This window comes from Haliotis cracherodii, unplaced genomic scaffold, assembly GCF_022045235.1.
Source record: "Haliotis cracherodii isolate W230 unplaced genomic scaffold, xgHalCrac1.p SCAF_15, whole genome shotgun sequence".
NCBI classification, from domain to species: domain Eukaryota; kingdom Metazoa; phylum Mollusca; class Gastropoda; order Lepetellida; family Haliotidae; genus Haliotis; species Haliotis cracherodii.
In genome coordinates this window covers 11,880,626-11,906,645 of record NW_027266270.1, presented here as the reverse complement: position 1 = coordinate 11,906,645, position 26,020 = coordinate 11,880,626, and the positions used below count along the sequence as shown (strand labels likewise).

The 26,020-nt window shown below is 38.2% G+C and overlaps 1 protein-coding gene across 5 annotated transcripts in view; it reads left to right on the top strand.

Annotated features, from left to right (window-relative positions):
* Positions 1-24,997, top strand: part of LOC139462287 (one cut domain family member 2-like) — a 36,688-nt gene extending 11,691 nt beyond the window's left edge. The window contains exons 2-5 of one of the 5 annotated variants that reach the window (XM_071243904.1): positions 11,813-11,902; positions 19,341-19,418; positions 20,607-20,652; positions 20,999-21,205. In XM_071243904.1, the coding sequence (XP_071100005.1) occupies positions 11,813-11,902; positions 19,341-19,418; positions 20,607-20,652; positions 20,999-21,113 (329 nt within the window). In that variant the 3' untranslated portion in view covers positions 21,114-21,205. Of the gene's footprint in view, positions 1-11,812; positions 11,903-19,340; positions 19,419-20,606; positions 20,653-20,998 lie in introns of all 5 variants that reach the window. The other 4 variants (XM_071243902.1, XM_071243906.1, XM_071243903.1 and 1 more) reach the window with 4 other exon arrangements.
* Positions 24,998-26,020: the final 1,023 nt, after the last annotated feature.

Here is a 26,020-nt window from a genome sequence, read left to right as displayed (position 1 = left end):
ATTGAGGGACGTTCATTTTCTCCCCCGTTTCCATGTAAATACAGATATTTGTAGAAATCTAATTTCTTTGAATCATACTCAGTTGGATTGGTTTGACATGGGCAAATCTGATCAAAATAGGTCATTGTATACTAATCAAAAGAAGTTAAAGAACACCCGATTCTTTCATATTACTATAGTTAATCTGTCATGGCATGATAAACTATAGTAATAAGAAAGAATTGGGTGTTCTTAAACTTCTTTTGAGTAGTATATATAACTTCAAATAGGATTAATCTGTAATTCCATTTTGCAAGAGGGTGGCCTTGTGTTATGTGTTCAAGGATTTTGAACAATTTGGTCATCGGACAGGCTTCTTGTCTTCGTTCAAATCACAGTAATTTTTTCATATAAAAAGGTTACGGTCTTGAATTGGTTTGCTATTTTTTTCTGACAGTGTTCTCATGATTTGGGAGATGTGTTAAGTGAGATATGTGAAGTATTATGGCTGAAGGAATGTACTGAACAGTTTACATAAATCTGAAGCTCTCGTATTTCACCAGTTGATCTTTATTGATCTAGCTTTGAATTGATGTGATTTCGTATTATGTTCAAGTGAGCAGATGTCGACAGACTCGCTAACTGATGAACACCACCGATCAGCATCAATTGTCTCTACACAGTGTGAAAGATCGGCCTGTCTTTCAACTTTGGACTTAAAGGAACATGGTCATATGCCATGAATATTGGCCACTTCTCTCTATTATTGATATCACATTGGAAATTTGGTCACTGTTGTTATTAGTTGTAATGACTTTGTATAGTTAGGTGTTATTTGCAATAAAGTACATGTGGCTATGGAAATATTGTTGCAGTTAATAGTGAGCAGGGGGACTTATAGGGTGTTAATGTTGAGGAGGTGTCAAGTTATCCTGAATAAATGGTAGGTATGCTGTTGTGCAAATGTGAATAGCTGTAGTCAATAGGAGATAATGATGCAGTGAATAGGAGATAGTGGAATGGGGAATAGGAGATAGTGATACAGTGAATAGGAAATAGTTATATGGCAAATAGGAGATAGTGGTGCAGTCAGTAGGCGATAGTGATACAGTGAATAGGAGATAGTGGTGCAGTCAGTAGGCAATAGTGATACAGTGAATAGGAGATAGTGGTGCAGTCAGTAGGCGATAGTGATACAGTGAATAGGAGATAGTGGTGCAGTCAGTAGGCGATAGTGATACAGTGAATAGGAGATAGTGGTGCAGTCAGTAGGCGATAGTGATACAGTGAATAGGAGATAGTGGTGCAGTCAGTAGGCGATAGTGATACAGTGAATAGGAGATAGTGGTGCAGTCAGTAGGAGATAGTGATACAGTGAATAGGAGATGGTGATACAGAAAATAGCAGTTAGAATTATGTGAATAGGTGATAGTGATAAGGCAAATAGGAGATAGTGATACAGTGAATAGGGGCTAATGATAGTCAACAGGTGATAGTGATCCGGTCAGTAGGCGACAGTGATTCAAGTGGGATGGTGACACAGTCAATAGGGATTATGATGTTTTGATCAAGATGTAGTGGTGAAGTGAGTGTTGGATGATGATAGTTATTTATGGCCAGTAGACCTTTGTATGTAGAATATTCAAGTATCTTTCTTAATGTATTGAAAATCAGTTAGACGTAAAACCTTTTGACTTAAACTAAACCCGCTCAGCCCCGAGAAAGATCGTGAACAGGAATTGTTATAACGATGTTAAACGTGGCTGAGAATTGATGAGGGATTAAGCTCATGGTTTAAAACCCGGAACATTTATCCTCGTGGAAAGCATCGCAAGCCTGCACATGGAGTAAAACAAAGATGGCGCAAAATCACCTCGCCAATTCATATTACCAGGCTCAAGGGGATGATTGAGTAATTTATTTTCTTATAGCGGCTTTCGTTGGGTTGAGAACATAGCATGACTAAGGCGAGAATTGTATAGCATCAAGCATGTTCTTTGTTGGGCCAGCCTGGGGAAGCTGGTGCCGTGCAGTGGTATGGTCCCTACATTGGGTCGAGTCAGGCCTTGCTCCTGACCTATTAATTATGCATGCCACCTCACCCTACCGCTACAGCCTACAGCCTACAGATGTAATTTTTGGCAATGTGAGCGTTGAGTTAATTTCCTTCCCCGAGTCGGTTATCAGCTGGTTCTGACCCAAGAAGGAGGCCCGACTGCCTGAAAGGAGCCCAGGAATAGCTTTCTGTTAGAGGAGCTGACTTTTACCGAGGGTCTCGCTAATTTCTTGTGTCAGTTGCCCCATACAGGTGCTAATTTCATACCAACACTTGCTTGTTTGGCTGAACAGGGAAAAAACGTGTCAAATTGTCTATTTATTGCCCATTCAGTATTTGAATTGAAGAAGCTTGTAGATTTGTGTATACATTTGTCCTGTGACCTATTGGGAATGTAGAGGTTCTTGAAGCCTCTCCTCCCCTGGCCTCACAGGGTCCCCCTGCTGTGCCCACCAGTGTGTCTAACTGAAATGGGAAATTTGAAACCTCCAGGAAAGCATGGCATTTGATTATTTGTCATTTAATACCACAATTTTCTATCCAAACAAGGCACAAACATACCCATTTTATGTAGTTTTTTTTCCCATTTTTGTTTTGATTTCATTTCTTGGTCATGTTTTGTGGTATTAATCCCTAAGACAGCTGTATATGACTGTTTCACAGAAGTAATTCACAAAGTGTTGATGCAGGTCTGGGTTCTTTGTCAACTTCGAATAAAAATTCCGAATTTTATCCCATATTTTATTGAATAATATGAAAGATTTGACACAATCAATTCCATGGTAGTCCTTCGAATTTAGCAGCTAATACATCGCAGTACCTTTTCCGTAATCCAAATTTATACAATTACCCCCAATAATACAAGAATTGAATTGCACGTTTATGTTGCATAATTAAATGCATATGGAATATGAAAAAGTCTCTGAAATGAAAGCAGAATATTAGATATAATATAAACGTTATTGGATAAAACCTTCCCTGTTATCTCTCAAAGCTTCAAATGATGGCCATTGTGGGGCTATCAAGGGACTCCCTTTGTCATGGTAGAACAGAACCATATTGAATATTTTAGTACTTCCAGTGTGGTCAGATTAATCCCAACTTACTAAGGTCATTCAATTAAAGCCTGGTTACTTTGTAAAGGTGTGTTAGCCTCTCACTGGACATCGAGTAAACCAACACCCAAATGGGTAATGCTGTTTTAAGATAAATGAAACAAAAATGGGTATATTTAATACAATTTCCATAAAAATAGTGTCACTATGTATATATGTATGTCTCTTCTCCTCAAATGTTAGCACAATAGATTAGTTTTGGGTTTAAATGTATCTGGGTCTTTTTTCAAGTTTATTCGCAGAATTTCTGCCCTTGATCGTATCTTGAGAGAAGATGGTGAAATGATGAGGTACATGGTAGCATTAGTTGAGGTTAATAATCCATTTTTATGGGCAACGTTTTCTGATTTCTTGTTTTGAAATTCAGTGATAAACTTTTAAAGGATATCCCCAATTTGTTTTTAAAATATGAATAATTTATGAGTTTCGTACTGTCTATTGTTTATTGACAATTGCCCTATCCTGCCTCAAAAGCACTACCTGAACCTCACACAGATGTTTGTTTCTCTGTAGTTTCATATACCCAGTCATAAATTATACTTGTCCCTGTTCAGCCAGGGGTGGTATATCTCACTGTTGGTTTAAGCCCTTTGTTTCAGTAATTTCCTTACTAAAATATCTTATCTGTAATGTGAAAGGAAAACTTGTATGTATAATAGGAAGCACACACACCATAGGAATAGGTGGTAATTCTAAAAAATGAATTTGTATATCCACCCCTGTAGAGCCTCATTCTTTGAATGCGTAGCGTGGTGTTTTTCACCTGTCGTCACCAATCTAGTGTTTGTCAGCCCGAGGGGCTAGAGGGACCCTTCCCGATCTGGTACAGAGATCCAGCCTTGATAAATGTATTAGTGCTTCAGACAAAGGGCGTCGTCATTAACTCTCAGCTACTGACGAGACTGTGTCAACATGCGACAATTGTCGTTAATTGCGTGATGTTGGTGCTGGACAGGTGACGAACAGCCAGGTTGAAGTAGAGAGAAAAATCCAAGCAAGTCCAAAATTTGATATGTTAAAATTACCTCAGCATGTAGAAGGCTACTGTATAAATATTTTTGTAGCAACATATCTGTTGATGAATTTTTCATCACCTAATTTTGATCTAGATCAGGGTTACCATAGAAACAGTGACAGAATAATCTTAACAAATGTTTTGATTCACAACATTTCTTATTGATGAATTCCTCATCACCTGTGATATACAAAATTTGAACGATTAGAATAACCAAAGCAACAGTGACAGCATAACCTTTTCACATATTTTGATCCACATTATTTCTGTTGGTTTAATTCTCATCACCTGTGAAATCAAAAATTTGAAAGATTAGAATTACCATGGCAACAGTGACAGGGACAGCCTGTACAGATATTTTGAACCATAACACAGTCATCATCCCCAGGATGCCTTGTAGTATGAAGATACTAATGTTCAAATTTCAAATAGGTTCCCTTGTATGGCACTCCTAAACAGTATTTGGACCATATGTCAAAATGTTAAACACTACTTAATTATTCAAGGCCACGTATAATAAAGCTACACCTAGCCTCTTTCATACCAGAAGGGAAATGCCCTGAACTGTGACAGACCTGGTGAGCCCAAAGGTTTAAACCATCTTTAAATATTTGATGCTTTCAATTATTTATCCTTAGGGGGGGTTGCCTCTCTGGGGATCTTTATGATGGGAATGGAAAATATGTTACTAAGATAACATGAATTTTAATCTGCGTATGACAGACAATGTCACATGCAGTATGTGTTAATATTAATTTGCATTTCTCATTTAAATTTAAAAAATACCCGCATATGTAATGATTTTAATATGCTCTGGCCAACGATCCAATTAATCCTGCATAGAATGGGGTTGTCTGAACTAAACCCTATCTTATGGCTGGCAAATAGTGAGTTTGGTTGGTAAATGATGAAAAACATCTTGTATTTAACTTGCCAGATTGCCTGGATTAAATGATGTAAAATTGGACGCATGTGAGTGGACTTGATTCCCCCAATACCTGTCAGGTTGATTCAATGGTGATTTATTATTAGTGTATATATATCTTAAACAATATCTGTTAAATAATGTCTTTTGTACATTCAACAAAACCCGAAGTAGATACTGTTTGAATTGATTGGGTATGTAAGTTTTAATAGAAGCATGTTGCACTGGCATGTCAAAATTTCTTAAAATATTAAGATATGTGTACTTGTTACTGCAGTGGGAGTTTATTACCAATTATCTTACACTAATTTATTTCAATGTTGGATTTTTTTGTGGCCATCTTCACTGGATAGTACTTCATTTGTTTGTTTATGCTTACCGTTGCTGACTTCCACCAAACTGTTTCAGATAGTGTTCGGGATGGTTGTGTGATGTTTTCATAAAGCTTGTTGATCATCTTCTCATTTCGCCATCTTAAGTTGAATTTATGGTGTGTGTCCAACTGCATTTTCATACAAGTCCATGTACATGATTTAACTTGTCAAGTTTCTGAATTGATGTACAAAAGTTTTACAGATGCTCCATTTTTTCTTGGTGATTGAAGATAAGTGAATCTAAATTAATTACTGTTTATGTGACTGTTTCAATGGGCTCTTAATGGCGTAGGTTTATTGTCACATGGTTTCTGCACATATATCCATTAAGGAACAAAGTCAGCTATCCCTTCCCACTGTTTAAAAATCAATTTGGGAGCATAAAAAAAGTTCAAAAATGATTTTCTTCATGAAAATTCTCTTTATCTCTGAAGATAAGAGTGGAGCTATTGTCATTTTTTGTCACATCTTAGGAATTCCACGTAATACCATGAAATTGAACAAACAGAACATGTGATTTAGGTGCCGGGAACAGGATTACATGCGAAATTGCAATGCCTAGAAAAGAAGAAAAAGTTCCTTATTTTAATTTAGAGGTTTTGTTCTCTACTTTTCTGGAAAACTACAAGTTAGACTTTAAGATGCAATGATGAATTTGTAATCGCTCATTGCAATATTGAAAATTTCATTGCACTGGTCAGCCAAATATTACATCGTTTCGTTTTGAATGAAAACGCCTTAGTAGTGTGAAGTGTTCTAAACTAGCATGATTATCTGTTAGCAGTAAGCATACAGCAAGGGATTAGTGTGTGTTATTTTCACAGTGCCATTTAATGAAGAGGGCTTTAGACCGAATCCGGCAAAAGAAAAATGTTTGTTCGGAGAGTAAACAGAATTTTGTGGCTAATGTAAGCAAGTGAAAGGGAACCATGGCGTCTGTTGGGCCCGAACTCTTGCGGTCCGTTTCCGCACAACGTGTGTGCTTGGAGCACATTATACAATGTAATATGCATCGAGAGAATATCTGGCATTTTCTGAAGTCATCAAGGATTCTCTCTGCCAGATCAGTTTGAGTATATGAGGATGCTATAACACGTTGCCGCCGAGCTTCTGTTTGTTTCCGTTCTAGACAAGACGCGTTAGCTAACGTTAAATACTACTTTCCAACCAGCATATTATCATCTTCCTTTCTTATTGTAGCGTGATATTATGCAATGACAAGTGCTAGTATTTTGAGAGGTTGCAGCAAGCATTATTTATGGTCCTATTTATTCCATGTAAAAATCTCGAAAAGATGCAAGAGCCACATTTGTCAACACAATGATGTGACTTTGGTGAGAAATATTTATAGCTGTTTGATGAAACCTAAATTTGCCTCCTGCATACAACCAAACCTAAGTATTATTGTAGAACTATGTTCTGAATGGCCACAACTTCAAAGGAACTTATCATATGGAATAGAAAGCAGAACACATTCTTCAACTTGTGTATTTGCTTTGCCACTCTAAACGAAGGTGCAGCCACACATGACAGCATGGTGGATGATACTTACGGACATTGCAGCAAGTAATTAAGCAAATCCCACAAGATAGTCTATTGTAAACAGCGAGCGTGATGCCAGGGTTAGTGACGCAGAATGTCATCATTAAGCCTTGTTGTCTCGGTGCGAGGCTACCTGCCGTTAGACTCACAAGCATTGTCTCAGTCCTGTCCCGTCTCATGCACAAAGCCAGTGAACGAGATGAGAACTCGCATAGCATTTCAAACAGTGAATTTGATATGGAGAGCTACATAGTTGGATAGATGAGACGTCATGCTTTGTTGATTTGGTATCCAGAAGCCATTAGGCAGCACTGAGCGGGCTGTTGGGGCAAGATGCTGGTTTGTTTTAGAGGCAGCGAAGAATATTGACAATGACAGAAAAGCTTTGGTGGTCTTTTTCAACAATTTATCATTAAGTGTTAAATTTGAAGTATTAATAGAAATTAGGAATGAACGCATTTGACACCTCAGCAGAATTTTTACCAAAAAGCCTTTCTTTTAGTTCTCTGTTCTTAAACTATTTTTAAAAGGGACCCCATGTAGGGTAATTATATTGTTTGAGTTTCTTTTCCCATTAAAGTTGGACAATTCTTTTTATGAGAGTTTTTTCAATTTTCTAAGATACACAAGCTCGTATTGAAAATTGCAAAGTAGCTTGGGTCTGGCATTCAACTTGATGGTTGTGGGGAATGATGGTTAGCCAGCCTTGTGTAAGTGCATGGTTGTGGTGGTCACGTAAAGTCTTGGTAGCCGTGGTCATGTAAATGTTATTGTCCTGAACTTGTATGAAAATGTCAGCAGCAGTTTTCGCAAGCCTTATTCATCGTTCGTAAAGCTTTCAAGCCATTTCTATTGCCGTCTTTCTGCTTGATTTACAAATTCCCTTCATCTTAAAAAGCACATAGAACTTTTTAGCATTTTCCTCAATTTCTCCAAGAGAGTCCGATGTATGTGGTGAGATCCGTTTTACAGCCCCTTGGGGACAAGTAATATGTGCAAATACATTCACTCATTAATCACATCGGACAGCTCGTGATGAGTGATATCCAAACAACATCAAGAAAAAGACGGTAACAGGGTGTTATTTTGGGGCAGCTAACCTTGTAAGTGAAAAACTCTGTCCCCGAGGTGACGATGCCATCAGAGGGTCAGCCCTAAATTATGACTTATCTATGAGAGGGGATGCTGCATCGTACTCAAATGAATTGATGGCCGCTGTGCAAGAGGGAGTGTATGAAACACCGACATTCACTGAAATTTTCTCAAATGGAATTTTGCTGTAGTTTCTCAATGAGAGGGGCCAGGTCGGGACCTTAGGTAGGGGGCGCCATGTTTGGGCTTTGTCGACGCGCCAGCGTTATTATGGAGGCGAATATTGAATTAGGGGACCTTTATTACCATGCTTGATTGTCAAAATATGTAGCATTTCGGTTGGCGATGGCACTAAAGCTGAGGCGGCACTCAAGTATATTTGAAGCCTAATTCTCTTCGTTATAGTCAGTGTGATCCCATTGAAAGTGTCTCGGACACAGAAATTGCCAATGGATTTATTGCCTGATGTAAATCACACAGTTAGACGATCAGATTTATTTCTTTTGCTACAGACTTGCTCCTAAATATAACAACTTGTAGTATATTGGATATCTCTGATTTATATATTTCTACACAAAGTTAAAAAAACTGTTATTATTTTTTTCGGAGTTAAGTTTTGATTGACAGGAAAATGGAAAGTTACTTAAGAAAAAAAGTAAGGGTTTGACTTGGTGTCTCTCTTTTTTTGCTTGTCACTGTGTTTCGTGTCAAACCAATTTTTGTCTGCTATAACTCACAAGTAACATTTCTGATTAAACCCTCGGATATGTGGGCTTGAAACCGTTGGAGGATATAAAATCTGACCCTTTCTCTTGCAACGGGAAACCTCGAGGCAAGTTTCTACTCAAATATAACCCTGAAAAATTCAAGATTAAATTCTCAAATTCCCTTCACATGTTTATTTTATCCCACTTCATTAGACAGGCTTGACAAAGTTCTGTCTCATTCCTCATTATCCTCTAACGAAGCGAAGGTTGGGAATTAGACCGTCTGTCCTTTTGTCCATGGTGTCCATGTTTACTTAATGGGGCTATTTCAAGCTGCTTTTAACAAGCCCTAGCAAATACCATCCACCCTCCTATTTGTGTTACTCAACTTAGAACCATATGTGGAAACAGCCAAGCATATTTATTAAACAAAACTTGCAGGAAACCAGTGCAACTACCAAGAGCCTTTGTACCTGAATGAATTCCTTTATTCAAATGAAGGCGTTGTCTCTTATGGACATGCTTTTGGACAACATATTCTCCTCAGTGCTTACAACGTAAGATTAAATATTAACGTTTGTATCACAGATTTGTCAGATGTTTATTCATCGTGAAGTAGTGTCCCAGTGTATTAATTATGAAAATAGAAACAGGTTTAAGAGGGGAATTTTGATCACTGTGCTCAGGATAAAAGGTATTTTCAATCAACTTAAAACAAAACTTTCAATGCAAGGAAGGAATGTTTAGCTCTTTCAAAGCAGACCTCCAGATCAGGCCAGTGTCTTAGTCATTCCAAAGCTTTCCTATTGCAAAACTTGCCACTTGAAAGGAATTACTGTAAGTTTGTATTCAGCCTGATCGCTTTATGGTAGCTCAGACAGCTTTTTTGTACCCAGTGTTGAAGGAAGTGGACAAGATATCGTCAGCCGGTGACAAGAGATAACGTTAGTCAGATAGTCTGCGTTGTTCATGTATTAAAGATTCCCTATTACACCACAGCTTCCCTGTACATCTAGTTTTGCTGTGAACCCATTTCTGGAGGACCTGGTGTGACATTGGTGGAATATGGTTAAAAGTGGAATAAAGCCTCACTCACTCACTCACTCTCTCACTCCGTTCTTGCATCATTGATCCTACTGTTTATTGGGACATAACTCGGCTTTATTTGAAGTCGGAAGTAGAATGTAATTATCTTCATGCATGTGTAACTATGTAGATTTGGACTGACCTTTGTTTAGTCATCTAAGGCTATCTCACAGTCTTGTGTTTGAAAAGTTCACATTTCCAATGGTTGATTCCCAGGTTCTTTTGAGTTATTTATGATCAATTGCCCTGATATAGTGAAATCGCAAGGATTAATTCAGGTTAAATGTTCATTTTCTTCATTTTACAAAGACAATTAATTGCTTTGTACTGCTAGGGAAGAGAAAGATTCCTTTGCTACGGGTTTATGAAGAGAATGAAAGTGAAGTTTTTGTATTCCCTTCAGTGTTATTTTGGATAGGGATGGTTCATGATAACTAACGAATCTTGTGATGAGAGTAATAGGCGATGTTCTATTCACAATCAAAGCAAATATAGCTGAATACCGAGAGTACTTGAAGCATTTAAACACAGCAATAACACACCATGTCAATGCGTCCTTAAGCCAGCATAGGCCTTTCATTTTGCAGGAAAATTGGACGGGAACATGCATTAGTGGTTATGCGTTCTGAAGACTTCGTTGAATTAGCTTTCTCTTTGCAAATAAATTCTGAAAGGCTCGGTGCTGCCTGGGAAAATACAGGACATACCATATCCAAAGTTGAGCATTTTCAACTAGGAGCAATTACTATGTCTCATCTGGTGCTCAACCCTTTTCCTGTTCATGACCTGGTTGAGAAAGATCCTGCCATGTTGTTTATAATAACCCAGGCTCCATAGCTAAGTATTGTTTCACCGTTTCCATAGCAAGAAAGAAGCTTTGTAAGCAACGACCTGAATAAGCCTTCGTTTGTGCTAGCCGTTCACCATTCTCTAGCCAGTTTCCCCATCGAAGGTTGTCTTCCAGCTAATATGTCTCCTAGCCTTTAAATCACACCCTGGTAAAGGAAGGCTGGTCTAAGATAAATGCACAGCTTTATGAGGCGTACGAAAATGCAGTCCAGCCAGGAACCGGTTTGAAGAGAAGGATGGTTGAAACTTGCCTCTTGCAGTAATGACGAGATTAAGCTTCCCTGCCTGGCTCGGTGTGCCAACTGAAACCATTCAAGTGTTAGAAACAATGCAAGCTCATGCACTTCGCCTTTCCACTCCACTGATGATTCGGTCGGTGCCTAGCAGTACTCAAGAAAAATGTTTTATGCCAAGAGATTTGCTGGGGCAGGGTGTATGCTGATTTCATCCATTTATTGCAGCAATACGACTGTCTTCATTGGTTATTCAACTATTGCTTGACACAGTGGTTTCGTTGACATACATCGCAGCCCCTTGTCGAATATAGTGAAATGTTTTTTGTTTTGAAGCTTAGACATGAAAGAATGTCGAGAAAACTGATGCTATTCCCCTGGCAAATTTACTTGATGGTAGCTGATGTGACACATCATTAAATTTTGAAAGAGCTGTAGTAAATGTAACCACTTTAAACCTAACTCATCAGGGGAATATGTGTTGCAAAGGTCTACTTCGATGTTGTTGCACAGCGACCTCCTGAGGTCAGACCTCAAATGGGGTTGATTAGAAAATTTTGAGGCATTTCTTTTGTCTGTCTGTATGGTTGTTCTGATGTGTGAGGCAAGAAGTGTGTTGTTGTTTAATTGAAAAATTGTGTTGTAAAATGGTACGATGTTGTGTAAAGAAAAAGAGTTTGATTAATTTATAGGAAAGCTAGTGCTTCAGTACTTTTATAAAATATGTTGATAACATTTGAATGTAAACACACAGCCAAATTATGAGTTGGTCTATTTATAATCACATTTGTAACAATTGTCTGAAAGCGCGTAAATACAGTTATTTCGTCTGTCCAAAGTGCAATGGCAGGAACCATTCCCAGTGATTGATGTGAAAAAGAATCATTTTGAAGATTGGAGGCCGGACGTTCCCTTGAGCAGTCGGCCAGGCACGTATCAAATTATGTTGTCAATATTCCAATAAATGCAACACTTGTTAAAATGAAATCAAGATTGATAAAGGGGCCTTTACTAAGACCACTTGTTGCCTTTTTGAGGAATATGTGCATGGGTGTGACATTCTTAGTTTGACTTTTCCTTGTTTCGGGCATTTCAGTGCATTGATTTTCCAATAAGCCCAAGGGGATGGCAGTTAAGGAAATGATTTAATGAATTCTGCAAAATACATTTTTATAAGGGAATTATTAAGTTACATTTATTTTTGTTGTTTAGAATTTATCTGCACACAGAATAACTGGCCTCTTTTCTAGCTCCTGTATCACATACATGCCTATGTTCCATGGCAGATGTATTTCAACGAACATCTAATATTATAACTCCTGTCAGGAAATGTTGAGAATATAAACCCTGGAATATAAAGCCGATTTAATACAAATTCTCGAAAAATTATTCTACCAAAGTAAATTAGCATGAACATTGGCTGTTATAAAAACCAAGCCACTGCCGTGCTGGGACGTAGCAAAATGATTTAATTACGAGTTGGGCATATGGCTTGTACATGCCATTATTAAAGCTCTAATAGTAGTAGTCATATCGGCCACACCCACGATGCATTACTATATCTGCTCCTTTGAGTATATGATGTCCGGGCAGAATCTTCTTATACAGCATCTCTTACAATTCCATGTGACTTGCTGGTTGTATACTGCACCGTGTACAAGTCTCATGATTTATTGTAAACTAAGACTGGATATTGATTCCATCAGCCATGTTTCCCTATGCTTTTAAGTGTTAGTTTTTGAAAGGCCTTGGATATATAAACAGGCTTATTAATATTGTTGGGTTCTTTATTGGAAGAATGTTTTGAATTTAATGAAGCTATAAATAGGCATCAGACCGATATGGTGTCTGGTGTTGCAAATTGATGAGAGCCTGCGTTGTAATTTATCTTGGAGAGCTGTTGGTTAGTTGAAGACGAACCATTGTGGCTGGCGGTGATCATTGTAGTATTAATTTGTTAACCAGGGATATTTTTTGTTCAAGCATCTATTCACTGCTTCATGGCTTGTGCGTTTGCAAGGTGTTTGTAGTGTTTTATTCATGCTAACCTAAGCTGGAGAAAATAGTGAATATCATCGCCAACGTAGATACAAAATAGAAACCAGTTCTCTTTAAACATTGACACAGTAAGCAGACAAAGAGGATGGCTTAGTGTGCGGGGCTCATTTCTAATTTCCATCCATTGTCCAGACTTGCATGCAGCATAGTTGGCAATGGAGCCAACCATTGGCCCTGGTTGAAGTTTATTTATGTCTCTGATGCTTGATGTGAGTGACTTAACACAGCAACACAATAGAAACTGTGTTGACAAGAAGGTAACGGAACAAAATTAAAAGAGACAGATTTAGACTTCATTTTCTCCATTGAAGTGTTTCAACAATTCTTTCCTTTGCTGAAGATTTTGCTCTTGAGAATTGTTGAGGAGAATTTATAGAGCACATATTTGACGAGCGGACCGTTATCGCAGCAGGCCGCAGCCAAGGAACAATTCTGGTTGACGTAATGCTGGGGGAACCCGTCACCTGGTGCGGGAGGTGCCTCGTCATGCTATTCACGCGCATGCTCCGGGATGAAAGCCTCTGTTTTTACTGCCTGCAAGGTCGCACAGAGTCAGCAAAGAGCAAACAAAAATCGGCAAGTTTTTCCTTCTAGATGAATGAAATCAGTTATTGATCGCACAAGTTCTTAAGTATCTCCCCCGATCTCCCCGAGTTGAGAGAAAAATCCATAAATCCATCGGCCGAAAGAAAAGGCACAAACAGAGGATGGGAGGGAGATCTTGTTTGCTATTGTCTTAAGCCTGGGAGATACTCAGCTGTTCTAGCAGTCTCTGCTTGAGGCGAGATCGCTTAGCCCGTCCTGGACCTCAGCCCCTGCCCAACGCGCTGCCAGCACAACACAGACCTCTCACATGTCACGCAGTCCACCCCTCGGTAAATTGCATTGGTATGGTCAGAGTTTGCGCAGAGAAACCCGATCACTCAGCTCGAAGCTGAGCAAATTGATCCAGTGTTTAATTGTTCCGAGCCCCTCCTCTAAACTCGCTGATAAAATACAATAAGTATTAATCATTAATGATGAGAATGTCGAACGCATAAAACTTGAACGTAATTAAGCTTAATCCTACTTCCAGATTGATCTCGAGTGCTAAACGATGAGAGATAAACAAATAGTCACAGACCAATCCTCACCTTCATCTAATAACTTTTTTACCTCAACTGTGATAACTGCCAACAAATGATTCGCACATTTCTTCCGAAATTCGACTTACCAAAGTGATATGTTTAGATGTCATGTAAAACCCATCATTGTTGGAGCTGTGGTTGTCAATTGACATGAATCTCTTGGCCAGGATTAACTTGGCTGATTGTAATCACTGATTATTGACAAACCGCACATGGCAGGGAGGCTATTGAGTTGTATGGGAATTTCCCCTTCAATGGAGAGAATATGATTGACTTTGCCAATAATGTAATCCGAGAATCTGGAAATTAGCATGAGGTCCTTAAACCACCAAGTAACATACTATATGGATGAAAACTGTCTTTGGATATGACCAATACCACATCCCATTCCAAGAATCATCTTGGTATCACGCTTCTGAAAATTTGAGACCATTGTGCTGTTGTTCAAAGTGCTCTAAAGGCTATAGGGGTGGTCGGGTAGCCAAGTGGTTAAAGCATTCGCTCGTCACGCAGAAGACCTGGGTTCGACTCCCGACATGGGTACAATGTGTGAAGCCCATTTCTGGTGTCCCCCGCCGTTATATTGCTGGAATAGTGCTAAAAGCGGCGTAAAACCAAACACACTCACTCACTCTAAAGGCTATGGTGATTGTAACTTCGATAACATAGCCTGCTTGTTGTGTGTACAAGAGCAGACCACCTCCGTGGTCTAGTGTTCACTCAGAGAGCGGAACGTCCGGGGTTTGATCCGCATCATACCAAAAGGGGTTAAAAGATGGTACTTGTTGTTACCCTGTCTGGCGCTCGGCATTAAGGGGCTTAAACAAGGACTGGTCGGCTCGGAGTCAGTTTCCTGCGTCTGAGTGGGGTATTTATGTTAAACTGCAGCATGGTAGCCCAGTGTGCTGGCACTATGAATCGACAACAGCCCGGACTAGTACAAGCAGCCACACACACACGTGCATGCATGTCTCTATATAAGTGCAATAATCTTGGATGCAACTTTAAACCCAATTTACACCTCACTTGTACAAGAGCACCAAAGATTGATGTTGCGACTATAAAATAAACTGAGAAAAACGAAGTGTGCCAGAATCAAGTGTCGCTATAGGGCATATGTTATGTATAAAAGCTCCCATGAAGGCATAATGAAATTGAGCATACTAACCATTTGTTACCTTCGTCTGTGACAGGTTTATAATGGTAAGTGTGTTGATTTATTTCATCAGAAACAGATGGGTCGCTGTGTATATAATTACGCTGATATGATTACAAGGCTATTTTCATAACTTCCAATAAATCTTTTCAATGTTTTTTTTCAATATTCTGGTAGGGAAATAGCAGTCGCGTGGTCTAAAAGTGCTCATGAATGTCAGGCATGTATTCAGTTTTTGCAGGCATGAGGTTATTGTCTGTTGATGAAATGGAAACAGCGTGAGAGATGCAAATATGTCTTGTCCATATGGAGATTATCACTGGAATGATAAGTCAGCTGTTGAGACTTGTAATGCCAAGTGCCTTCTTGTTTATTTGGTTGGACAGATAGACATGTGCTGCACAATAACATGTCGTCCTCAATTTCCCGTAAAAATACTCACTATTGTTTCTTGCCTGCATCTGACTAGACATCAATTAAGCTTCTATTGAGAGAGCTTTGAAATTTATTTCATTTTGTGATTGACATTACTTTTGTGAAAGCTTGGTATTGAACATTAGCCTTTTTAATGAAATGGCATAAAATGTTCCGTTAATCTATATTGAGAAGGCAATTTCTGTTTAAGATGCTTCCATGGAGAATTGTTTTAAAAATAGTGGGTAGGGAGGGTGCCAGAAGACACGTTTTGCTTGTAGCTCCGACTTGTTAAGATGATTAAGTCATTCTTCGTCTTCCCAGTTTTGTTTAGGGATGTCATAATGAATTTGAAATTCCCAGTTGTGCTATTGAAAAACGTCTTTTATACCAATTTTTAAAATTCTTTTCCATTAGAAAAAAGGCACTTTACATCAATGATGATAACGTGGGTTATTTTCCATGGAATCTGTCATAACTGGTTGAAATGTCATCATTTAAGAGGCAATTTTTGCATGTTCCGTCAAGGCCAGTATTGTTTCGCCTTCCTGGGAGCAGCCATGTTGCCTACCGTTGAGCTTCTTTCAGAAATTGTTACCATGACAACGGTCCATTCAGGACTGACAGCTGTGTGTGCGCACTGAAGGAACTTGCTTCATTAAAAGAGCTTGTCGTTGCTTGTAAGAGCCCAGAGAACCTGTTTTTGTCTCGAGGAAATGAAGTGAAAAAAATCAACGTTAAATTTAACCAGAGTGACCGGGACTTGATCCGTACAATTTCGCCAGGAGCTCGTCAGCTAATAGCCAAGCTTACGTTAACCTCGTACAAAATGCCCACTTTTTCCCCCCATCTCCATTTTGTTCATCCTTCCAAGATTTCCCCTCTTTCATGTAATTACAAGAGACAGACCTGACTAGGCATATCGTTAACAGGGCTGTTTGAATAGGAATATTATTTTATTGTCTCCACGACCCAATGCAATTACTGTGTAGTGCATTGCTATCTGGTCTCTTTGTCCAAGCGTGAATTATTTACTTCAATATATCGCTTTCTTTTAACCTTGCACACGGGTGGACCATTTATTTCGGTTTGAGTTAGGCCTGCAATTGCTGTCTCCTCGCCTGTTTGGTGATGCCTTGTTGTAAATGGAACACAGCGTTTGCCATCAATAAAACACCAGATTTTATCACATTACTCCTGCGAATTTGTCAAGCTTCTGCTGATGCATTGGAGATTAGTCTGTGTGTATTATCTTCAGAGCTAATGATTGTTTGAAAGTTTCATCGAAAAAATATCATCAAGGCTATTATCAAACCAGTATTTTCGGGCAACAATTTCAATAGGAGTTTGTAGCAGTTATTACGTTTTTTTAGGCCAGACGGTAAACATGTGGCGATAGATATCTGTACAATGGGGTCTAAGTGTGTTTATCTTAATGATACTTAATGTAAACAGTGTGAGAAAGGCCGTGGTATATGTCATTCACAAGGAACTAGATACTACTTCCCACACAGCTACAGATGTTTTCTCACTCTCCTCGACACAAAGATCAGGAACATGACAATTTTATGTCCTTCTAAACAGGTGTGGCTATTTGCTCTCACATTGCCAACATTAATTAGTTAGGCCCACACGGCACATTTTCTCAATTTCATAGCAAAACTTTCTATGGTTATGAATTCATGGCAGAAGATGCCGGCGTTACCAGGATGACATGGCATCCTTCGTTGTTGGAACATGTCCTAGCGACCGAAGCTCTCGTCCTAGGAGCAGGACGAGAAACATGACAGATAACTTTGTGGTCTATTTGTCTCCCAGTCTGTCTAGATGGCTTTGATTTTAGATTTGAGACACTTTGATGGTTTGGTTTAAGTCGGAGCTGTGGGTGGTAGGGTTAGATGGCTAAGTCCTGGTTTATCAAGACACTTCTTGCAATGAGATCACACCATGATATTGCATCAATTGGACAGTGTCACTGACACAGTGTTGATGAATAACGCATTGTACTTTGAAATTCTTTTCAAGGATCAGACAAAATGTAATTGTTAGGCTAAATATACACAGAGTTGTAAACATTGACTCACACATACTTACGTTTAAATGGAAGCTATCTACAAGTGATTTGTTATCCTGGGTATTGCCCATTTTTAGAATGCCATGACCATCCTTGTTGATACAATCTCGTCTTATTTTTTATTCTTGCTCTTAGATAAATGAACACTTTACATTGCACTAAAAAATTCAACTGGCCATGCAGATACAACTTTTCTGATTAAATGAACTTCCATGGTATATTCATGATCCAGACCAGATAAATATGGACAAAAAAAAGGTCGAAGATGTAATAATTTCCCATTTATTAAGATTTTTTCAATGCATGAAGATAAGGGAATGACAGTGTTTTGTAAGCTTAAGTGACATACTAGTTATTTCATTATAAATAAGGCAGTTGATTAATAATGCAGGCTTTGACCCACGAGGGCAACCCTGTCATAAATGTACGAAGATGAGTTTAAAGTCCGCCAACGGTGAGAAAATTCCATGAGAGTTGACGTTGCTAGGTAAGGCTACATGTTATTAAGTGCCCGGTCAAACAATAGACAGTGTTTATTTTCCTGCTGAAAAACAAGGAAAATTGAGTAATACTTTTACGACTTTGACAAGATTCATGTAGCATGGTTTGCCCAAATCGCAATGTTCCCATTTATCAATATTGGCAGATCAAAAGCGGATGTTGTACATGACGTTTTCATTTCGTTGATGTCACTTTGTGGTCAGTTGCATGATACTTGTGATGGTGATTAGTTGTGTATTTATGAAGCTGTATCTAACAAGACTCACGTCTTCCTTCCTCCTTCCTTCATCTTCATCTTCATCTGTATCTTCATCTTCATCAACATGCATGATACATACAGGGTAATTAGCAAACATGCTTATGTTTTCAGCACAGAGATCATTTTGACTGCTCCAATTGTTAGAGTTTTGAATTTTGATTTATCGCACATTTTATGTTCAATAGATATTTTGCGATATTGATTTAATGCATTTATTTCATGATTTGCTGATCACTATTTTGCGTTGATGACTATCCCATTTATGATAAACAGGTAACAGTGTGGAAAAAACTGCAATGGAAAATGTGTTTAGTTAAGAAAATTGATTCCAGACTGACATTGTGATCCACCTTGGGTTCCTCATGTGGTGCCATGCATCGTGCCCCTATTGGCTTGTGTGCTTATTACATAGCCTGCTCATCTTTCCTTGGTCTCAGTGCAATCAGTTACCGCATTCCTCAGTTGTATAGGGCTGTTTTCATCTGTAGTAATACCTATGATCTTTTTCACCGAACTGAAATCAGTCCAACTGACATGATTCATCATTACATCACCGTCCTGATTTTCATGGATGTGTAATATCAAAATTTAAATACATGGTTTGAAAGTTTGAATTCCAATACTGGAAATGAAATATAGCAAAAGAAGGTTTAATTCCAACACTGGGGGGGAAAATGGAAGGGACATTATGAGCCAAGAAATGGTGAGCAAGTCCTTCCCTTAACCACCCACCTCATTGGGAGTGAGCTCTTAGACACGTCCTCCTCTATTTCAACAGGTACAGCCTCCTCACAGCCCTATCACACCCAAACTTACCCCGGCCAAGGTCCTGGCCAGCAGCCACGCTTCTCGCAAGGTGAGTAGGGAGGTCCCCGGAACAGCCACTGCAACTGCTGTTACCTGCTACCCACCCTGAAAACATCTCAAATTTTGTGCATGATGGTATTTATTCTCACTGGTGCAAAGCTAACTTGGAGTTTGTGAATTCTGTGAAGTTTTTAGATGATTAATTGAAGCTGCACTTTGTTTTTGATTTCTGTTCTTGATTTTTTGCTGAAGTGCCGCGTTTTCACGCTTTTGCCTCCTATTTTGCATGCATCTTAGAATTGTTTTGGTCAATAAGCTCAATGTCTCATAATAAGTCATTTCTAGCATACCTGACTAGACATAAAAATAAGGTAACCAGATAAGTTAGATTGACATTATCATAGTAGTAGCATCTAAAATATATTGAGTTTCTTAACAAATGTGTAATTGATTTACAAAAACATAGATTTTAAGCAGTTTCATCATGACATTGATACTATGACAGAGGCTATGTTTAAAGAGTAATTTGTAACTAAGTATGGGTTCCTGTTTCCATGGAAATGTAAGTGTCATGATTTGACCATGTGACAGCAGCACCAGGATAGAAGGATGTGAGGGTTTAGCACTATGTAACAGCTGGTTACAGTTACCACAACGCTAGGAAATAACAGTCTCATTACCATGACGCTGATCCCGCCAACTTTTATGCATTTCTTAGAAAGATTCATGCAATTTCTCATAAGAAAATGAAAATGTCACTCCATTCTTCCCAAAGGATTGAATATGCTGATCACAGAAATATTTTTTAACATTTTGAAAAATTCAATCCTAACTGTTTATAAACAAAATATCAGTTTTCCTGCTAATGCTGTCATGTTTTGTTATGGAAATAAAGTTGATATGACATGTTTTATCTTCCTTACTGAGAATTAACACCTGGTCGTCATTATTCATAAAGTGTATTTCATTGGTGATAGACTTCCCTCTGTAATTTCTGTGGCTATAAATCGTAGCTGTATCCTAGAAACGGTGGAGCTAACTAACAAAGTGCAGTCACAAAAGGGAGGTAACTCTGGCAAAGTAACAGTATTCCATGAAGCAGCTTGCCTTGTAGCACCAAAGGGAGAAAGAAACATGACTATAGAAAATATTGAATGTGACATTTTTAGTAAGATATGATACCCAATATCTGATTATTGGAACTGTTAAGGCTATTCTCAGCCTGTTATATTTTCAGTCATGGAAAGGTGGACTTGCAAAGACGAAGCCTTTCCATGCTCGAGGTACTGTGTAATTAAGTGGCCTCTTATAAAATAGATGTCTTCTGATAAACTAATTAATAGAGAAATAATCACTCAGGATTAAATATAGTCTAGGCAGGTACCATAGTGAGGGTATATTTCATTTGAAAAATGACGAATAAATTTTGTTCTTAAATCCAAAGCCATTCTGAGCTAATAATTATATGAATTTTCCCCTACCTTGGTTATCTCCCTTGATCTTTATTCTAGACTTGAAAAATATGTATCTGTTCATTTATTGATGCATCTAATTTCTTCCCAAATGTCATTTCTTATTTTCATATTAGTGAGGATTTCTCTAATTATGATTTTGGAAATTTTCTTCCAGCATGCAAGAGGAAAGAGGCAGAGCAAGAAAAGCCCCCAGAGGAAAATCGACCTCCAAAAAAACCTCGACTGGTGTTCACAGATATTCAACGCCGTACGCTTCATGCAATATTTAAGGAAACAAAACGTCCGTCGAAGGAGATGCAAGCTACTATTGCACAGCAACTTGGACTTGAAGTGAGCACAGTAGCCAACTTCTTCATGAATGCCCGACGCAGGTCTTTGGATAAGTGGCAAGACGATAACGGGAACAACAACCGTGAAAGTGCGAGTTCGTGTACGAAGAGTTAACCATGTATGTCACAATTGTGGATCTCCTTGCTCGCTCTCATAGATTCATACATCAGAGCCGGGACTACTTTTCTCGTCATCATGACCTCAGAAGTGTCATTGTCGTTGTCCTATAGCCATGCTCGATGCAATCCAAAGACCAACCGACATGTTTAGTTTGTTATTGCTATTTAAGTTGTATTTTTGCTTCGTTTTCAACATTCCATCAGCTGTTGATTATGTAAATTATTTAATTTAATATTGACCTTAATTTAAATTATTGTTTCTCTTAACAAATCAGGTATTGCAGACTCTAAGTCCTAGCCAAATTTTTATATTTATTTATTTATCATATACCGAAAGGTATCTGGTTTTAACCTCTGATTTAAAAAAAAGACATGGTCCAAGACCATACACATTATTACCACTGAAGATCCATCCTGTGTGCTTCATATTTTGTTTTGGCTATTGCTAATCTATTTACCAATCGCTTTACTATTATCGTTTGCAAGTTGTTTTGGATGACAAATCAGTTATTATGCCCATGGAGTTGATACATATTGCGACGTATAGGTCATTCGGAGACATATCATATCTCAATTCATATTTGTATGGAGCCAAGAGAGGTTTTATACCCATTTTCATCATTCCATTGAACTAGTCATTTCATTGCGCCTCCCTATTACCTGTCTGATTGTATAGTTCGTTAGTGTCTAACGAGCTCTGTGGAAACAAAGACTTTTTGCGGAATCGCAAGGAGGTTCAGATAATGTGCAATATTTTTCACATTTATAGTGTAGATAATCATGATAAATTAATTTTTTAGTTATTTTTTTTGTGGTTGATTTTGTTGAAATTGTGTTCTGATTTTCAGTATTTGTCAGATTGTGCTCATTGTATTGTTATGATCATCAAAGTATTTTTTGGTCATTTTGATCAAGATGATAATGTGCGAGTGGAATCTTATATATCATTTATGTTTTATAGACATTTTATGAAATCCATGACCAAGGTTTGCGTATTACGAAAAAATCTCAGTCCAGCGATGGTTACTTCGAGTGTTAAGCGAAATAGGGACAAAATAACACCATGGTGCTAAATCTAGATCATTTCTTTTCTCTCTAAGCAATAGGAAGAATCTTGTGACAGTTTCATGCAAATGAAAATGATATCGGTTCAAAACAATTAAGCTCATGTATCTTATAAAATCCATTCCATGACTTTTTCCATTCCACCTATATATTTACTGAGACTCGAAGCAATCATCTCAACAGTATAGAACATTGTTAATTTCATGTACAGTGTATTTGAAGTTATGTAAAAAAAATCTGCACCAGTTTCGGTGAAAATTTGAATCCCCAGAGGGCCGAGGTGTATTTCTTTGTTGTATACTAAGTTATTTATTTATTTATTCCATGTCACATGATCGTTTGTCAGCTGGAAACTACGTGATAGGTGTTTCCAAGGTCCATGCAATAAATATACATATTCATCGATTCAACCCCACTATTCAGGGTCCAATATGTACATAGAAAGCGTCTCAGTTTCTATTAAGTGTATGTTTTCTGTACGGTTGTTTTGATGCATTTATAAATAAATATATAATATATAAACTGTCTCGTGCTGTTCTAGCCCGCTGCTGTAGCTAATAACTGCACCAGTAGAAACCATTGAGATGTGTACATTGGTATGAATCTCCATGTAATTGTCTCTCTGTAGTTCATGAGAACATGTATGTTTGACCCTTTGTATAGCTGGAAATCTGATAGTTAGACGATCTGATGCCATCTGAATTCACTCAGATGCCAATACTATCATGAATGAACAAAAAACATTTTTTGTAATAAAACGTTTTTTTCAACAAGAAAAATATAAGATACGTCCTTACGAGGATGCGTCCATTGTGTTGTCATGGCAACGAGGAGGCATGCCCCGTTGAGAGGGTCTCCCTGCCTGCGTCTGAGTTGTGTTAGCTGTAGCGGTGTTTGTTTTGTGTGAGACTGGGCCTGCTCTGGCAACTATGGAAAGGGGACAAAAGGACACATTATATCGGTGGAACATCACACCAGGCAGTGTGGGAACATACCAGATGCTGGTGTACGTACATGTGGAACTCGTAATGGCTGGGTCCTTGCACAGTGCCGCGGTGCGACTCGACAGTGCTTGAGTATTCGCCGCAGAGTTCCATCTGTGAGGGTGTCCACTGCGCCATCTTGACAAACTTTGGCATCGCCAGAAAACATATCGCCTTCCTGTGGTATTTATTTGCTATGTGTAGCAGCTTTAGTTTGCTGATTGTTTGTCCATGACAAATCCATTTACCATATCATCCTGTCCTAAATGATATAGGGTATTACTCTGGGTTCATATATTTTAATGTGAAATTGTTATATTTTTGTGGATAGGGCACGAACATGTTTAATGTTAATGAATGTTTGATTTATTGTTAAAAGAACATTTTATCAAATTGGTTTATGAAGTTGGTTCAGATGAAGATGCTTTAGAATCTCATTAAGTGAAGATCTGAGATTTCTTTAAACGTATGATGAACAAAGTTATATTTATTTCATAACTTATACGCTATAAGTGCTACTTCTTGAATCAAGAATTCTGAAGCTTTTGTATCTCTTCTGTGCAAAGGTCACATATGATTTGAAACTATGTCATGAGGCCTTTTTTTCCAAATTTACCATTCAGCGTTCATATCATGCCCCTTAGTGTTAATACCGTAGACCATAAGGCAGCATTTAAATAGTGGACGGTTTTCTCTGCAATGTCGGTATAGGTTTGTATAACTCATATGGAAGCAGTGTTACTTAAGTGTACATGACTCTCAATTTTGTGTTGATTATTTAGAAGGGAGTCATTACGAAGAAAAAACATCGGAACTTGTACATATTCAAACATTCCGCAATCTGAAAAAATAATTAAAAAAATATTTTTCATTTAATCGTAATTGTTTTTATGAAAACTGAGCAACATTTTTTTTTATTGGAAATGCTCAAAATTGGTGTTAAGATATTAATTTCTTGAGTTTGAATATGGACATGTAATTTGATGTTTTTTGGCAATATATGCAATGTCTCCCTTACGTGATGTGTGTAAACAATTCAACTGGTGCATTACGAATTTCATACCGTACTGGTTGTCAAGCTGTGTGTGCTAAGTTCTAATTTATCATTTATGATGTATAGGGAATTTAATGTAACATGAATTAGCCAATCAAGTTTAAATTAAGCCGCAGACAACTGCAGCAACTAGTCATGAACCTTGATTTTTGTCAAAACAATGGATTATTGTGCAATACAATCGTTTGTCCGTCGTTTGTATTTCTACATAAAGCGTGTGAACTTTTGTGGTGCAATTTAACCTCTCAAGCAAAACCAGCTGCGACAATTTTAGATGGGTTGAGTAGTTTATCCAACCTTATTTTTAGACTGTTTTTGTTAAGCTTTTTTGCTTTGTAGTATAGACCATGACTCGTCAACCATTTTGAGACGAAGTCGTAGCATGCAGCAGCGTTCTGATTGGTCAATCAGAGGCAGCAGTGCAGCAGCAATTTGTAAGCGAAGGTAGCCCATGTTTGGTATATAACTACCTTTCCCCAAACCACTGTACTATAGTATGTTGTTATTGTGCTGATCAATGTGACCATCTCACAGATATGCAACAGGACCTAGAAACTACTGTCTGTATGATAATACAAATAATAAAATAGGCACCAAGCTCACATTCTTGTTTGTTTTTAAAGTTTCGATGTGTGAGCATGTGATGGATGTTGTAGGCATGGTGATGAGGTAGAGTATGCCTGGACCATGAGCAATAATACTCTTTGTGCAATGAATCAGTATTTCTGTGGAGTGAACGAGAACATGTTGATATTGTGTACATAAGGGGATCAAGGGGATCCAGGGGGTCTAGACCCCCACTCTTTGAAAACCAAATGTATGTCTCATGCAGTAAAATTATCTGAGAAAAGATTTTGATATTTTGAACTCCTCCTTTTTAAAAATGCTAGATCTGCCCTTGGTGTAGAGAAAAGCTTCCAGGAAGGCATAAATAGAAGGAAAATTTAAGGATTCTATTTGGGGAATAGGCTATGAGGAATTGTAGGTTATCTGTCCAGAGTGAATTAATTTTTCAACATTAAATCAGCAGGGACAGATAATTCATGATTCCCAAAGTTTAAATGTGGGTTGTTTAATGTTACCGATAGTCTATTTTTCTGAGAAAATGTAGAAAAATGTGGGTTTCCTGATACCAAATCGAGACATAAGCTCAGTTTGTCTTTTGGTGGAAAGATGTAACGTAATATTCCCTAAATGTCATCCGTGCATTCAATGACGTCATGTTGCCATGAACGCCATCACAAACAATGAAAATTAAAGAAACTAGCCAGTCCAGTTGAAGCAAATACTATGCTCAGTTAGAATTATTGAAAATAGTTTCACTAGTATCTGGGCCCCCACGGATAAGGTACCTTTTTATTGGAAGAATGTTTTCGACAGATGCAAGCAAAGTGTTGTTCATGAAGCCAACAAGTCTGCTTGACACCGATGGATCCTGATGACCTTAAGTGGCTTCTGGCCAACTGCATGGCATTGTACTTTCCCATGTTGACACTCCGTCATGTTCCAATGGAACAAGTGACATATTTGTCCCAACATTGTAACGGCACGTAATTACTGCATCTCAATGACAACTCTGTTACCATTGTACTAGACCCTGTGATTGCCACATTGTGATGGCAGCA